Source organism: Orcinus orca, chromosome 10 (assembly GCF_937001465.1).
Source record: "Orcinus orca chromosome 10, mOrcOrc1.1, whole genome shotgun sequence".
Taxonomy (NCBI): domain Eukaryota; kingdom Metazoa; phylum Chordata; class Mammalia; order Artiodactyla; family Delphinidae; genus Orcinus; species Orcinus orca.
Genome location: NC_064568.1, coordinates 94,004,325 through 94,020,210, shown reverse-complemented (window position 1 = coordinate 94,020,210; position 15,886 = coordinate 94,004,325). Strand labels below are relative to the sequence as shown.

The 15,886-nt window shown below is 41.3% G+C and overlaps 1 protein-coding gene across 1 annotated transcript in view; it reads right to left on the bottom strand.

Moving 5' to 3' along the window:
• The window catches only part of DTNBP1 (dystrobrevin binding protein 1), a 115,955-nt gene extending 103,832 nt beyond the window's left edge, over positions 1 to 12,123 (bottom strand). The window contains exon 1 of the mRNA XM_004273546.4: positions 11,936 to 12,123. Coding sequence (XP_004273594.1) covers positions 11,936 to 11,994 — 59 coding nt within the window. The 5' untranslated portion in view covers positions 11,995 to 12,123. The remainder of the gene's footprint in view (positions 1 to 11,935) is intronic.
• Positions 12,124 to 15,886: the final 3,763 nt, after the last annotated feature.

The following is a 15,886-nucleotide window of genomic DNA, read 5'->3' as shown; positions in this document are numbered from 1 at the left end:
AGTTCATAAACTTCAATGTTTTTTCACTTCACCAGCCCAATTTTTACCTACCTTTAACTGTGGACTCTGTATCATATAACAGACTGCCAAAAAGCAAATGCTAAATTATGAGATAATCTCAGATAAAATGAGATATCTGGACATGTTCTTCTTAATCTGATTACTTCCACAAATACTCATTTCTAAATAGAGTCTGAAGCATAGGCCACAGTACCCCAGCTAGCTCCACGAAGCGTTTGTAAAGCTAGACACAGGCGCTCCTTTCTCAAGACACTTTACTGCACTCAGTCAGAAACTGTCCTAGCATACAAGGCGACTCTCCTATGAATGCCCCAACCCTTTGTTGTACAGTTGTACATGCAAGCCCTGACAGAGGATAACAACTTTTTGGTCAATAATGCGTGGCTTAAAACCAGAAAGGGACTTCTAGTGTCAAGTCATTTTTTTTTAACAAGTTGCAGTGTCAATTTCATACTAAGATTTTTTTTTTTATATTGTTCTATGTTCTTTTTCAAAAACTAAAATATTGATGAGATCAATTCCAATACGATGTTAAAAAGACTTAGCAATCTCTTTAATACAAAACTATTTGTATATCTCTCTCCAGATGAGTTGAATTTAAAAAGTCTAACCTGTCCCAGAAAAACAATATAAATTTTCAAGCTTAGCTTGGAAACTAGTAAATCCGGTTTAAACTAAGATTAAGCAACAGCTACGGAAAGGTATTTTAATAGCCATTCAACCATTTCCACTCCAAAAGCTGAGAAAGGCACTTAGTTGTGACATCCGAGGCAGAATTATACTAGGATAGGCAGACACAGCAGTGCATTATACTCAAAACGATTCTAGTATTATATTCAGTGATTTGGGACAATTCCATATCGTTAGGTGTTACAAGGATATTGAAAGCTCACTGCTAAGACCCTCTTTGAACCATTCATTATAGGACCTAGCAAATCTTTAGGTTAATATTTCAAATATTTATTTCTGAAAAAAATGTTAAATTTCTTAATTATAAGATATCAAATGTGGGGTTCTCCTCCACACTTCCCCAAAAGAAAGAAAGAAAAAAATAGTTTGGAATAAAAGAGAAAGGAGGAAGCTTATAGGGAGCTGAAAATAAAATTGTTGGAAGGTCAGTAAGAGCTTCCCCAGGTGGCTCCTTAACAACCACTTACTTTAAAAATTGGTCTTTAACCAAATGTAATGTGTGGAATTTATCTGATGTGGATTTGAACAAATCAACTGTACAAAGACATTTCTAAGAACCAGGAAATTTGATTATGGACTGGAGAACTGATAATATCAAAGAATTAGTGTTAATTTTGCTAGGTATGATATTGGTGTTGCATTTATGTATTTTTTTTCGAGATGTAAGCTGATGTATGAGAGATGTAAGAGCTTAGTCTGAGGTTTACTTTATAAATAAAGGAGAGACAAAGCAAATGTGGTAGTAGTCGACAACTGTTGAATCTGAATAATGAATATATGGGACTTGCTGTGTTATTCTATTTTTGTATATGTTTAAAACTTTGTAAAAATAAGTTATAATAACAAGAAAAGCCTTTTATATATTCATCTTTCCTCATCACACCTTCTCCATATAAATCATCAATATGCCAAAATTCAGAATAGAAACTGCTGTAGAAAACAAAGTAGCAAGAAGAATGTTGGAAACAGTGAAGAAAGTTCAGGAGAGAAAAAGATAAAATAAGAATAATAGTCAATGTAACACTTTAAGTTGAAAAAAAATAAGGTCAGACCCCCAAAAAAGCAAGACAGTTCTTTTTGAAGTATATACTCAAAACTCAGAATTCAACTGAAAGTAGCTTACCATTTTTATTTGGGGATAACTCTATTTAAGTTTCTCACAGTGAGTCTGTGCTGGAAACAACCGCTAATAAAGTCCCACAATGTCTTGACACACTGAGAAGGAAATACTGAGCTGAGTGAAATACCTCAGTTTCCTAAATCATAAAATAGGAGTATTGTACTTACCATAATGATTTGACACAATAAGTAAAGGAAATATGACTTTGGCAGCAAACTATAATTGTAAATTATAAAACCAATTCAAACAAAAAGTATAATTAAAAACTATCTCCAGGGCTTCCCTGGTGGCACAGTGGTTGAGAGTCCGTCTGCCGATGCAGGGGACACGGGTTCGTGCCCCGGTCCGGGAGGATCCCACATGCCATGGAGCGGCTGGGCCCGTGAGCCATGGCCACTGGGCCTGCGCGTCTGGAGCCTGTGCTCCGCAACGGGAGAGGCCCCAACAGTGAGAGGCCCGCGTACCGCAAAAAAAAAAAAAAAAAAATCTCCAAAGTTAGTAAAAATTATCACCATCATGAAAGGTAAGAAGCCAAAAAAAATAAATAAATAAAGGTAACAAGCTATGTACATTACAGGGTCAAAGTAAAATAAAGTAGAGGTCCCCCGATGCACCAGTTCCCATAAAAGCCTTCTCCACTGTTCCTAATCGTCTTCACAATACCGCATACCCCCAGGGAGACGTGAGTGCTGCTGTGTGAGTATATTAATACACAGACTTCTAAGTGAGCCACCTGACAATTATTTTCTACCGGAAGCAACTAATGCACACTTCAGAGTTCAAAGCACTTACCTTCAAATTCATGACACCACAATATTTTATTTTTAGATTGTTGCAAAGACTTACCTTAATTTGACCCCAGCACGTTTATTTTTTTTAAGCTTTACGGTAAATACTAAGAGGGAGGCATCTTACTACGAAACGGAGATAACTAGCAAAATTGCTTAGACAAAAAGTTTATAAAGTAGTTACACAGAATGAGAGGTGGAGCACGACAATGACTGATGAGCAGGAAATGTGCTTTCTGGACCTGACTCGATGGCATGAGGGACCTTGACGGCATTCTATTTATCCTCACTTCAATTTCCTACTCATCTAACCCCATCAGCTATTATGAAAGGTGAGGATGGCTGCTTTAAAACACCACAAAATGTGTTAATTACCATATTTTGTCCTTTAAGGCTCATTTTCTTGTCTCCATTGTTCCAACTCTAAATTCTGTTTATGAATAAAAATCCAATCTATTATATTTTTCCATTAATGTTTATCATTTTTTCTTTCTTTTCTAAAGCCAAGATCAGGAAACACGAAAGCATTAACCACACCTAAAAGTGCACATGACCCCAAAGCTCTGAAGGCTGAGAGATTCACACAAAAGCCAGAGACTCAGGAAGGGGAGAGAGGACTATACCCTATCTCTATCCTAATCACCCCCAGACACACCACTTCGGTCCTGACCTCTCTCCTGAGTGTTTCATAAATTTCCAGCTGCTTCTTGGACCTCACAGCACATTCACTGTCAACTGCTCCTTCTCTCTCAAAACTACTCAACTTCTCTCCTGTTGGTAAATGACATCATTATCTAAGATACTGCAAAATTAACATCCTCAATTTCTCCACCTTTTTCACTTCCTAGTCTCACATTTTATGAAATCGACCAGTGCCTGTCATGTCAGGACTATTCCCTCCTTCAATTTCTATTCTCTCTCGCCTGCCCCCTAATTATAGCCTTCTTAATACTCTCCCTGTTCCCCATCTCTAACCCTCCCATCACATCGCCTCCCAAATTATTCTTCCAGAAATATAGGTAGGCTCACGCCGCTCCCCTCCACAAAAACCTTCAGAAGATTCAGTCAACCTAAAAATAAGCAAGACCACCCTATATAAGATAGCAACCTCCCACCCCAAAACCCCTTAACCTACTTTATTTTTAGCGAGAGTACTTATGACCTTCTAGATATTCTGCCTCCTGCCAGTAGAATGAGCGCAGGGACGTTATTTGCTGTCCGGTGTATGCATTCTCGGCTGTAACCTCAGTGCCTGTCAACACGTAAGCACTCAATAAATATTTCATAAATGAATTAATTTAGCAAAGCACTGAAGACCCTCTATTATCAGACACTAAACTTCCTTTCCAGGTTCCTCTCCCCCAAGAGCTTCATCTCTGAAATCCCTCACCCAAATCTATCCTCATCCCTCCTCATTCTTCAAGGCCCAGTCTAGAAGCCACCTCCTCTTTGAAGCCTTCCATAATGCATCTGAACTAATGACTCTTTCCTCTGGGCTCAAAAATCACATCACTTCTATCTTTCACATTCAGTTCCTTCTGCTTTGCTTTATGTTTACCACCAGTCTAGGGCATCCGGAGGGCAGAAACGGTTTTAGTTAACTTTGTAGCCCCAAGATCTAGTCCAATACGTAGACACTGGCAAAGAGCAGGTGAAACTGAGCCTGTGGCCTCTTAAATCTTTTTTTTTTTTTTTTTTAAGAAATGAAAAAAGCTTCTATGATAAAGAAGACTGAGCTCCTAGCCTAGTGTCTGCCACTTGGTAGGAACTCAGTAAATGCTTATTAAGTCAAGTTGAATATTGAGATGTTTTTCCTGCTAAAGGTAAGTAATCATGGAAGAGTCAACATTTTAGGCAAAACCTCACCATTTTACCACACTGTGAATTAGAATGTTAGCTCCTCTCCTTTGAGGTTTTGATACTACAGAAGGGAAGAAGAGGAAATGAGTGCAGTGAGCAGGGCTGGACGTCAGGGCAGAGGTGGCTTTGAGGAGGAAGCACCCACTATCTAGTTGCAACACTTGTATCCATATCCAAAAGCACCCAGAGCATTTACAGACAGGAAACGCCAGGCAGTGACAGGCAGCTGCAAACCCTTGGTAGATCTGATTGTCAGTTTCCTGAAGGGTTTTACACGCCTGCAGGCTTCAGTCCTGGGGCCGTGGGTCACAACTGCTCAGAAGGTAAAAAATCAAAAGACCAGAGTGGATTTGAAGTAAATGCTTCGGTGGGTCCAAAAGTCTCCCTCAGAGCTCAAGCCAGTCCCTAAAATGTGGATGTTCTGTGTGAACTCTCCGAAAGGCTCCTAGAGCTCCGAGGGAGTTAAATCAGATGAGGATTCATGTAGGTGAGGGGGCAAGAGCGAAGCTGGGAGGCAGTCCCCTCCCGTGGCCTTTGGACTAGCTGGCCACCTAGTTAGGCCAGAAAGAAAGCAACATTATTTCTAGGTTTATCTCGATTTTGACATAGCTATTATTATGAATAAAAAATTAAAAATTACAAAAAAGATCACGAGTCCATGGACGATTTACAGTCCCTTGAAGGCCAGCAGCAATCTTTCCACAGCCCTCAAGCTTCATTTTTTCTAAGTTTGAATGGAAAGTTGAAATTTTTTATGTCCATCAAATATGCTTTAATCACTAATGTGACATTCTCTTGCAGGCTGATAAAGAAAATTCCTATTTTACTTAAAAAAAAAAATAATTGCCTACATTCCAGCTCCAGATATATGAATTTCAGAAACTGAAAATGAGCAGAAAAGCCCTGAGGAGAGGCTGCTGCTATGGGCTGCTGTGAAGATCCACGTGAAGGAGCTCAGGAAAGCACCGGGCCTTTCTTCTCTACTGAGTTCCTGGGGCAACCCAAACAGATGAAGTTTCCAATTATTTTGTTTCCAATTATATCTTCTACGGGCACTAACAGCAAGTTCTAAAGGAATGCCAGGTCCAGTTGGGTAGTTTTGAGAGGTAGGGTCATGTTGCTTTCATCCCTGAATCCCTCAGTGCCTTCATGCAATATATACATGAAGCTGTGTTTAATGTCACCTTTTCCCAGCCTGGCAAAATATTCAAAAATACGTTGATCTTAGGCTGAATATGAAACAGTTTACTAAAAGGAATTACATGGATTTTTTCTTGTTAAGAATCGCCTAGGAGAGCACCTCAATACATAAGGCAACTGCTAACGGCTATAAAAGAGGAAATCGACAGTAACAATATTGCGGGACTTTAACACCTCACTTACACAAATGGACAGATTATCCAAAATGAAAATAAATAAGGAAACAGAAGGTTTAAATGACACAATAGACCAGATAGATTTAATTGATATTTATAGGACATTCCATCCAAAACCAGCAGATTACACTTTCTTCTCAAGTGCACACAGAACATTCTCCAGGATAGATCACATCTTGGGTCACAAATCAAGCCTCAGTAAATTTAAGAAAATTGAAGTTATATCAAGTATCTTTTCTGACCACAACACTATGAGATTAGAAATAAATTACAGGGAAAAAAACGTAAAAATCACAAACACATGGAGGCTGAACAATACATAACTAAATAACCAAGAGATCACTGAAGAAATCAAAGAGGAAATCAAAAAATACCTAAAGACAAATGACAATAAAAACACGATGATCCAAAACCTATGGGATGCAGCAAAAGCAGTTCTAAGAGGGAAGTTTATAGCTATACAAGCCTACCTCAAGAAACAAGAAAAATCTCAAATAAACAATCTAACCTTACACCTAAAGGAACTAGAGAAAGAACAACAAACAAAACCCAAAGTCAGCAAATGGAAAGAAATCATAAAGATCAGAGCAGATATAAATGAAATACTAGCAAAGATCAATAAAACTAAAAGCTGGTTCTTTGAGAAAATAAACAAAATTGATAAACCATTACCAGACTCCTCAAGAGGGAGAGGACTCAAAACAATAAAATTAGAAATGAAAAAGGAAAAGTTACAACAGACACCACAGAAATACAAAGCATTCTAAGAGACTACTACAAGCAACTCTATGCCAATAAAATGGACAACCTGGAAGAAATGGACAAATTCTTAGAAAGGTATAACCTTCCAAGAATGAACCAGGAAGAAACAGAAAATATGAACAGACCAATCACAAGTAATGAAATTGAAACTGTGATTAAAAATCTTCCAACAAACAAAAGTCCAGGGCCAGATGGCTTCACAGGTGAATTCTATCAAACATTTAGAGAAGAGCTAACACCCATCCTTCTCAAACTCCTCCAAAAAACTGCAGAGGAAGGAACACTCCCAAACTCATTCTATGAGGCCACCATCACCCTGATACCAAAACCAGACAAAGATACTACAAAAAAAGAAAATTACAGACCAATATCACTGATGAATATAGATGCAAAAATCCTCAACAAAATACTAGCAAACAGAATCCAACAACACATTAAAAGGATCATACATCACGAACAAGTGGGATTCATCCCAGGGATAAAAGGATTCTTCAATATATGCAAATCAATCAATGTGACACACCATATTAACAAATTGAAGAATAAAAACCATATGATCATCTCTACAGATGCAGAAAAAGCTTTTGACAAAATTCAACACCCATTTATGATAAAAACTCTCCAGAAAGTGGGCATAGAGGGAACCTACCTCAACATAATAAAGGCCATATACGACAAACCCACAGCAAACATCATTCTCAATGGTGAAGAACTGAAAGCATTTCCTCTAAGATCAGGAACAAGACAAGGATGTCCACTCTCACCACTATTATTCAACATAATTTTGGAAGTCCTAGCCACGGCAATCAGAGAAGAAAAAGAAATAAAAGGAATACAAATTGGAAAAGAAGAAGTAAAACTGGCACTGTTTGCAGATGACATGATACTATACATAGAGAGTCCTAAAAACGCCACCAGAAAACTACTAGAGCTAGTCAATGAATCTGGTAAAGTTGCAGGATACAAAATTAATGCACAGAAATCTCTTGCATTCCTATACACTAATGATGAAAAATCTGAAAGAGAAATTATGGAAACACTCCCATTTACCATTGCAACAAAAAGAATAAAACACCTAGGAATAAACCTACCTAGGGAAACAAAAGACCTGTATGCAGAAAACTATAAGACACTGATGAAAGAAATTAAAGATGATATCAACAGATGGAGAGATATACCATGTTCTTAGATTGGAAGAATCAATATTGTGAAAATGACTATACTACCCAAAGCAATCTACAGATTCAATGCAATCCCTATCAAATTACCAATGGCATTTTTTACAGAACTAGAACAAAGAATCTTAAAATTTGTATGGAGACACAAAAGACCCCAAATAGCCAAAGCAGTCTTGAGGGAAAAAAACGGAGCTGGAGGAATCAGACACCCTGACTTCAGACTATACTACAAAGCTACAGTAATCAAGACAGTATGGTACTGGCACAAAAACAGAAACATAGATCAATGGAATAAGATAGAAAACCCAGAGATAAACTCATGCACCTATGGTCAACTAATCTATGACAAAGGAGGCAAAGATATACAATGGAGAAAAGACAGTCTCTTCAATAGGTGGTGCTGGGAAAACTGGATAGCTACATGTAAAAGAATGAAGTTAGAAAACTCCCTAACAGCATACACAAAAATAAACTCAAAATGGATTCGAAATCTAAATGTAAGACCGGACACTATAAAACTCTTAGAGGAAAACATAGGAAGAACACTCTTTGACATAAATCTCAGCAAGATCTTTTTTGATCTACCTCCTAGAGTAATGGAAATAAAAACAAAAATAAACAAATGGGACCTAATGAAACTTAAAAGCTTTTGCACAGCAAAAGAAACCATAAACAAGACGAAAAGACAACCCTCAGAATGGGAGAAAATATTTGCAAATGAATCAATGGACAGAGGATTAATCTCCAAAATATATAAACAGCTCATGCAGCTCAATATTAAAGAAACAAACAACCCAATCCAAAAATGGGCAGAAGACCTAAACAGACATTTCTCCAAAGAAGACGTATAGATGGCCAAGAAGCACATGAAAAGCTACTCAACATCACTCATTATTAGAGAAATGCAAATCAAAACTACAATGAGGTATCACCTCACACCAGTTAGAATGGGCATCATCAGAAAATCTACAAACAACAAATGCTGGAGAGGGTGTGGAGAAAAGGGAACCCTCTTGCACTGTTGGCAGGAATGTAAATTGATACAGCCACTATGGAGAACAGTATGGAGGTTCCTTAAAAAACTAAAAATAGAATTACCATATGATCCAGCAATCCCACTACTGGGCATATACCCAGAGAAAACCATAATTCAAAAAGACACATGCACCCCAATGTTCATTGCAGCACTATTTACAATAGCCAGGTCATGGAAGCAACCTAAATGCCCATTGACAGACGAATGGATAAAGAAGTTGTGGTACATACATACAACGGAATATTACTCAGCCATAAAAAGGAACGAAATTGAGTCATTTGTTGAGATGTGGATGCATCTAGAGACTGTCATACAGAGTGAAGTAAGTCAGAAAGAGAAAAACAAATATCGTATATTAACGCATGTATGTGGAACCTAGAAAAATGGTACAGATGAACCGGTTGCAGGGCAGAAGTTGAGACACAGATGTAGAGAACAAATGTATGGACACCAAGGGGGGAAAACAACGGTGAGGTGGGGATGGTGGTGTGCTCAATTGAGTGATTGGGATTGACATGTATACACTGATGTGTATAAAACTGATGACTAATAAGAACCTGCAGTATAAACAAACAAAAAACTAATACTAAACTTTCTTTGGGTTATTTCTATGAAAATATGTTAATATAAATGTTTCAGACATCACATGAAATTTCTAAAAATCTTATATGTTCTGGTATAATGTTGTAAGTCATAATTCTAGGTATTACTTTAAAATGTGTATCTCAGAAATAACTAAATTTCCTTGTCAATTGCATTATTATGAACTTTCAGCAAATCTTTAACCGTGGTCATTTTTAAGTCTTTTGTCATTTACAGACAGTTCTGGGTGTACTCTGATGCTTCTGCAAAAATGTTCCTATAAAAGGGTTTCATCTTCAAGGAATTCATGGAAAAGACTCTGACAAGTACAGGTTTCTGGTAACTGACTTATACTGCTGAACTGAATAAATAAGCATTTTCAGAACTCTAATGGAAAACTGATGAATTCATAAAAGTGCTAACAAAAAATCAAGATAAAAAAATTAATTACATGGGACTGAGTGAACTGATGAGGATGATTATAATTTTTGTGACTTTCTGTTTGAATAAAAAAAAAAAAAGAATCGCCTAGGAATTGGTGGACCTGACAAAGGTGAACATCAGAGTTTAAAGGTGCCAGTCACAGACATCCCTTGAAGATGAGTTATTTCTCTGCCAGGTGACAGGCTAATGGCACACACTGACAGTCCAGTGCTTTGTCAGCTGAAAATGACCTGTACAAGGAAGCCAATGAAGGGCCTAAACGGAATGAAAGCCCTCTCAGGATGTCTAATCCCAAACTGGCCCCAGTTTATGGCATCTTCAAGAGGTAAGGTCAGTTTCCAAGGCGTTCTACCCAGATCCCCTCAACCCTCTCCCTATCTAAACTCAGGTTTTCCAGATCTCTCAGGATGGTTTGGGTCCAGAATCTATATTCCTTGGTAAGCTGAACCTTCTTCAAGCCAATGTCAGGAGAATGAATGGGTTCAAAGGCAACCACATGACCTAGGGAGTTGCCGTAGTTGTAACTCCCAAAAGATAGACTGTTTCGCCATCAAGTAATTCCTTGAGCTGATGACAACAGGGCTGTCCCAGATGTGTTTATCTGTGATCATTCTCACGCTATCGTTCCAGCATTATACCCCAATTTTTCAATACAATAATTTATGTTCTGAAAGGAAGTTACTTTTTAAATTTAAAGGGGGGGGGGAGGAAATGCAAGTATGCAAGCACAGCATCAGTGAATGACTGCTACAGCATCTACAACTAATATTCTTAAGGACACCAAACCAAGATTACCAAAAATGCTTTACATGTAAGTGCTCAAGTATTTGACAGTTTGTTACTACGCAGCACCCAAGAGGCAAACAATATAAACATTTTTGTCCCATAAAATTTTAGCTAACGTCTTTCTCATTAGAAATTTAAAACATGATGGAGAGGTCCTCATATTCAGAGCATGCTCCAAAGGATTCGTAATCTAAAGGTGACAGACAAATCCTTTATCAAAGTGACACCCTTTCTAAAGTAATGGAAAAACTAAAATGAATTAAGCACTACAATAGTGACATAGTGTGACTGCCCTGTTTTACTTGTTAATTCATTCATCCTCACAATAACCCTATGAGTACCATCTTCACCCTCGTTGTCCAGTCGTGGAAACTGAGGCAGAGAAACTTGCAGAAACACGTTTCTGCGAGTTTCTGGCGTTAGCGTCTATGCCTGCGGTTCCCAGAGTTTGCCGCACACAGGAATCACCTGGGGGTCTTTAAAACCCCATCGCCAGTCTGATGTAATTAGTATTGTTTGCGACCCAGGCATCAAGATGGTTAAAGGTTCCCAGGTGATTCTAAGCAAAGTTCGGGAACCGCTTGGTCCGTGTGCGCTTCACCACTAGGCATTAATAGTACTGCCATAGTTCTGTTGTTTCTGTGACCCTAGAGTTTCTTCACTGAGGCGTTAAACCCGAGGCAAAGGTAGAGAGAGAAAGCAAAAGGGAAAGAGGCACCAAGCCTTGGCAAAGGTTCAGCGAGCGAACCGAGCGCGAGGTTGGACAGGACGCGCGGCCGGGCCCCGGTGGGTGAAGGCTGCCGCGCCCGCGACCTCCGGCCTGGGGAGGGGGCGGCGGCCCGGCTGCAGGCGGGGCCGCAGAAGCTCCGAGGCCCGAGAGAGCAGGGGTCTCGGCGGCGTGGGAGGGGGCTCAGGGTCACCGTCCCCCCGGGGCAGAGGAGCGGGGAGGCGCGCTCGCCCCTCACAAGACACACCCCTGGGCCGGCCAGGGCTGCCAGGAACGGGTTGCACGATCCCCGGCGCGCCCGCAGCCTTCCCGACCCCCTTCCGGGCCCGGGGCGCGGGTCAGAGCCTGCCCGGTGGGACCTAAGTTACTTTGTGCGGCCGGACAGACGCCGGAAAGTTCGTTACTTTCCTCGAGCTGGCTGAGATGGGAGGTGCGGGGCGGGGTGGGAGTTGGGGAAGAGGGAGGGAGAGGGACCGGACCGGGGTGCGTGGAGGCCGCGTCCCAGTGCCCCCCGCTCCTCGGCCCGGCCCACGGGTTCCCTTTCCGTCCCCCACCGTGTACCTACCCGGAGGTGAAATCCTGCTGCACGCTCAGCAGCCGCTCACGCAGGGTCTCCAGCATCATCGCCGCTGCCGCCGCCGCCGCCGCCCTCAGCCCCGCGTAAACACCGCGCCGCACCTGTCACGGCGCGCCCCGCACTCTCGCAGCCGGCCCCGCCCCCGGCCCGCTCTCGCCTCCGCGTCGCGGCCCCTTCCGCGTTCCCGCCCCCCGCTCGCGCGCTCCCGCGCTCCCGCCCCGCCCCCGCCGCGCCCAGGCTCGCGCAGCCGCAGTGGGCCCCGCCGGGCTCGGGCTGCGGAAAAAGGGCGGTCCTTCTCTCCTAGCCGAGAAACTGAGCGGCTCGGATGCTTTTTCCTAGCCCAAAGCCAGGCCCTCTCCTTTTCCTCTTTAAAATTGAAGTGGCCACGTGAAAGAATGCTTTAAAACCAGCGCTTCTTTGAGTGAGTGCAGCGTTTGTTTTCACAGTTTGGAAGAGAGATGGATCAATTTCTTACATAGCGTGCACCTCCCCTGCAGCAAACACTTTCGCGGACTCTGGTTCCAGGATCTGACCCCGCTGGCTTTGACCTTGGATGAGAAAATTATTCTGAGCCTCGGTTTCTTCATTGATAAAGTGGCAAAAATCAACTGTTCCGACATCTTTACTTTCCATTCTCTTTTCAACCTACCCCATCAGGCTTTCGTGCCCTTCACACCAAAGGAGGTGGCCTTTGTCGGGTCACCAGTGACCGCCATGTTGCCGATACCATTTGTCACTTACCTGCCCTGATGCTTTTCTCGACCTCTCGGTGGGTCTCAAGCAAGTCCTTATCCCATTCTCAAGACATGTTCTTCTCTTTCTTTCAAGCACTCCATCCACGCACTCTCCCTTCCTGTCCACTCCTCCTCCCACTTCAGCAGCTGCTCCCAAGGCCACATTTGCAGGCTCCTGCTCTTCTCCATGTATGGCCCCCTCCTAGGTTATTCTATCCATTAGGATGCTGTAAATCCTATCGAATCACCGGTGAAGCCCAAATCTCCATCTTCAACCCTGTCCTCCCTCCCCCTCCTTCAATTCATACCAGTTGCTTACTCCACCTGTATCCAACAGACATCTCAAACCCAAAATACCAAAAATTGAAAATTTTATTGCAAACTCACTTTCGAACCTAATCCCAGTCTCTTCCATCTCAGTAAGTGGCACCACCATACACCAAGTTGCTCAAGTTAAGCCACCTGAAATTACCATTGCCTATTTTCCCCACCTGCTGAATATTAATTCATCAAGTCCAATCAACTCTATTTCTAAAGTATTGCTAGAACCTGCTCCTCTTTTCACTATAATCACCCTGGTCCAAGGCACCATCATCTTTCACCAGGAATACTGACAAGTCTCCTTATTCTACTCTTTTGCCATGCACACGCCTGTAACTCATCCTTGATACAGCAGCCAAGAGAATTATTTAAAAGAGCAATCATATTGTGTCGCTTTCCTGCATTAAATCCTTCTGTGCCCTTAGAAAAAAAGTCGAACTCCTTACTCGGCTTACGAAGTCCTAAAATTTGAACCCTTCCTGACACTCTATCCAAAGTAAGTACTACTCACCTATCATTCCTTGACATTTAAGCCATAGTAACCTTTGGTATGTTGTGTGTTCCCTGAAAATCCTGGATTCATTTCCTTGAGGCCTGTTCACAAGCTTTTCTCCAAATTGTCCTATGGCTGGCTCCTTTGTGGCATTCAGATCTCAGCTTAAACATCATCCTCTTAGGTAGATCTTCCCTGATCATTCCAGTTACCGGCCCAATCACTTCCTGTACACTCTGTTTTTCAACTTAGTACATAACACTGTCTGATAATTTATTTAATAATTGTTTAAGAAAAAGTTGTTTATTTATTGCTTACACATTTATTTTAAAACCAGCTCTGAGACTAGGATGAGGTGGGCAAGGCATTCACCTCAGGTGTAAAACTTAAGGGGAAGCCAAAACCCTTAGTAATCAAGATGAATAATATTTTAATGCAATATTCAAAAAACTTTAAATTAATGAAAAATTTTGTGATGAACAAAATATCAAAATTTTAAGTTTTAAGACAGACAGGATCTGTCTTTATTTTAAAGACTGTGCCAGTGGTAAAGAATCCATCCTGCAATGCAAAGGACGCAGGTTCGATCCCTGGTCAGGGAACTAAGATCCCACATGCCGAGGGACAACTAGCCCACGTGCCACAACTACTGAGCTTGTGTGCCTCAACTAGAGAGAGAAAACCCGCACGCCACATCTAGAGAGAAGCCCAAGCGCTGCAGCGGAAGATCTCTTGTGCCACAACTAAAGACCCGACACAGCCAAAAATTAAAAAAAAAAAGAAGACAGGATATGATAGGGCTGGGATTGAATGAGTAAAACGAGATGGGCTGTGTGAGGATAGCCTTTTCCTGGCAGAGCAGAAGTGACTATTCTGATTAGTGATCTAGGGCAGGGGTCCCCAACCCCCGGGCCTTGGACTGGTACCGGTCTGAGCCCTGTTAGGAACCAGGCTGCAAAGCAGGAGGTCAGTAGCAGGTGAGTTGCCCCCAGTCCATGGAAAAATTGTCTTCCACGAAACTGGTCCCTGGTGCCAAAAAACGTTGGGGATCACTGATTTAGGGAATAAGGAGCCTGGCCCCATCCTTTCTTCTTTCCCTTGGGTGCAAACATCCAGTAAAGAACAGCCATTGTACTCCATAAGGACAGGCTGCCAGGTGAGCAGGCTGCAGTGACCCAGTGCTTTCTGTGACTGGGTGGGCAAGTTTTAACCTGAGGTACAGTAATAGGAGTTCTGCTTGCCCATGAACATAAGTCATGTGCTTCATCACCCTTACCAGAAATGAAAGTGATGTTTTGGGTGCTTTATGCTGACTTTCTTATTTCTTAGTAGGTTGAGACAAGTTGGTTTAGAGGGGTGCTGTTTATTGGGTCTTTTTCCACCACCCGGTACAGAGTAAGCGATCAAATGATCAGGTCTACAGAGACAGATCCCTCACTGTCTAGTAGATGTGGAAACCACATGTACTGAGAAGTAATAAATCTTTTTCATTGTATTCAATTGAAATAAACTCCTCTGCTCATATGTTTTCAATTTACTAAGTTTCATACATTCCAGTAAAGTACCAAATCAGATCAAAAAGTGTATGCCTGTCACTAGAAAATAGATTTACTTGCGCCCAATCATTTTTATCTTGACCATTGCATTGTTTATTAGTCTATGGCATGTTTGTCCTTCGTTTTGAGGTGTTTTATGAACATTCTTAACCCCATGTCTGATAAACCCCAAAACAGTAACAGTTTTAAAAGTGCTAATAAGAAGAGATAATTATAAGGAAACAAAAGTAAATTATAAAAATGAAAGTAAAGAGAGAGAAAATGACTACTGTTGCACCTGAGTTGTTTTGTAGGCATGATTAAGGACCAAGAGTTGAAACATGCGACACGTTGTGTCAATTTAAGTAACAGTAATCGGCCAGAAACTAGGAAGACTGACTGGCAAAATGAAAAAGAAAGTTTTGAACCAACATCAATAGTGGAGGCTACTGACCTAATCTTAATTCAGCAATTGGTTGAGAGTTGATTTGAGAACATAATAGCTAAGCAGGGAGAAGGCTGTGATGATAAAACATTTGGGGCAAAAGCACCAAAGCTGCTTAAGAAGCTCCCTCTGGTGGTGCTGCCCTGGAGCAGCCGCAGCAGCATCACCTGGGAGCTTGTTGCAAATGCGGAATCTCAGGCCCCACCCAGACCTACTGAATCAGAATCTGAATTTGAACAAGATCCCCAGGTGATTCATGTTCATTTAACATGTGAGAAGCACTGCTCTAGGACACTTGCTAAGGAAAGGGGTTTCCTTGTCTCAGCGGATTTTTACAGTAGATAAGGTGATGAATGAGGATTTGGTGGAATTGGAACCAAAGAAAAGATGCTATAAAAGAAGAAGCCATAG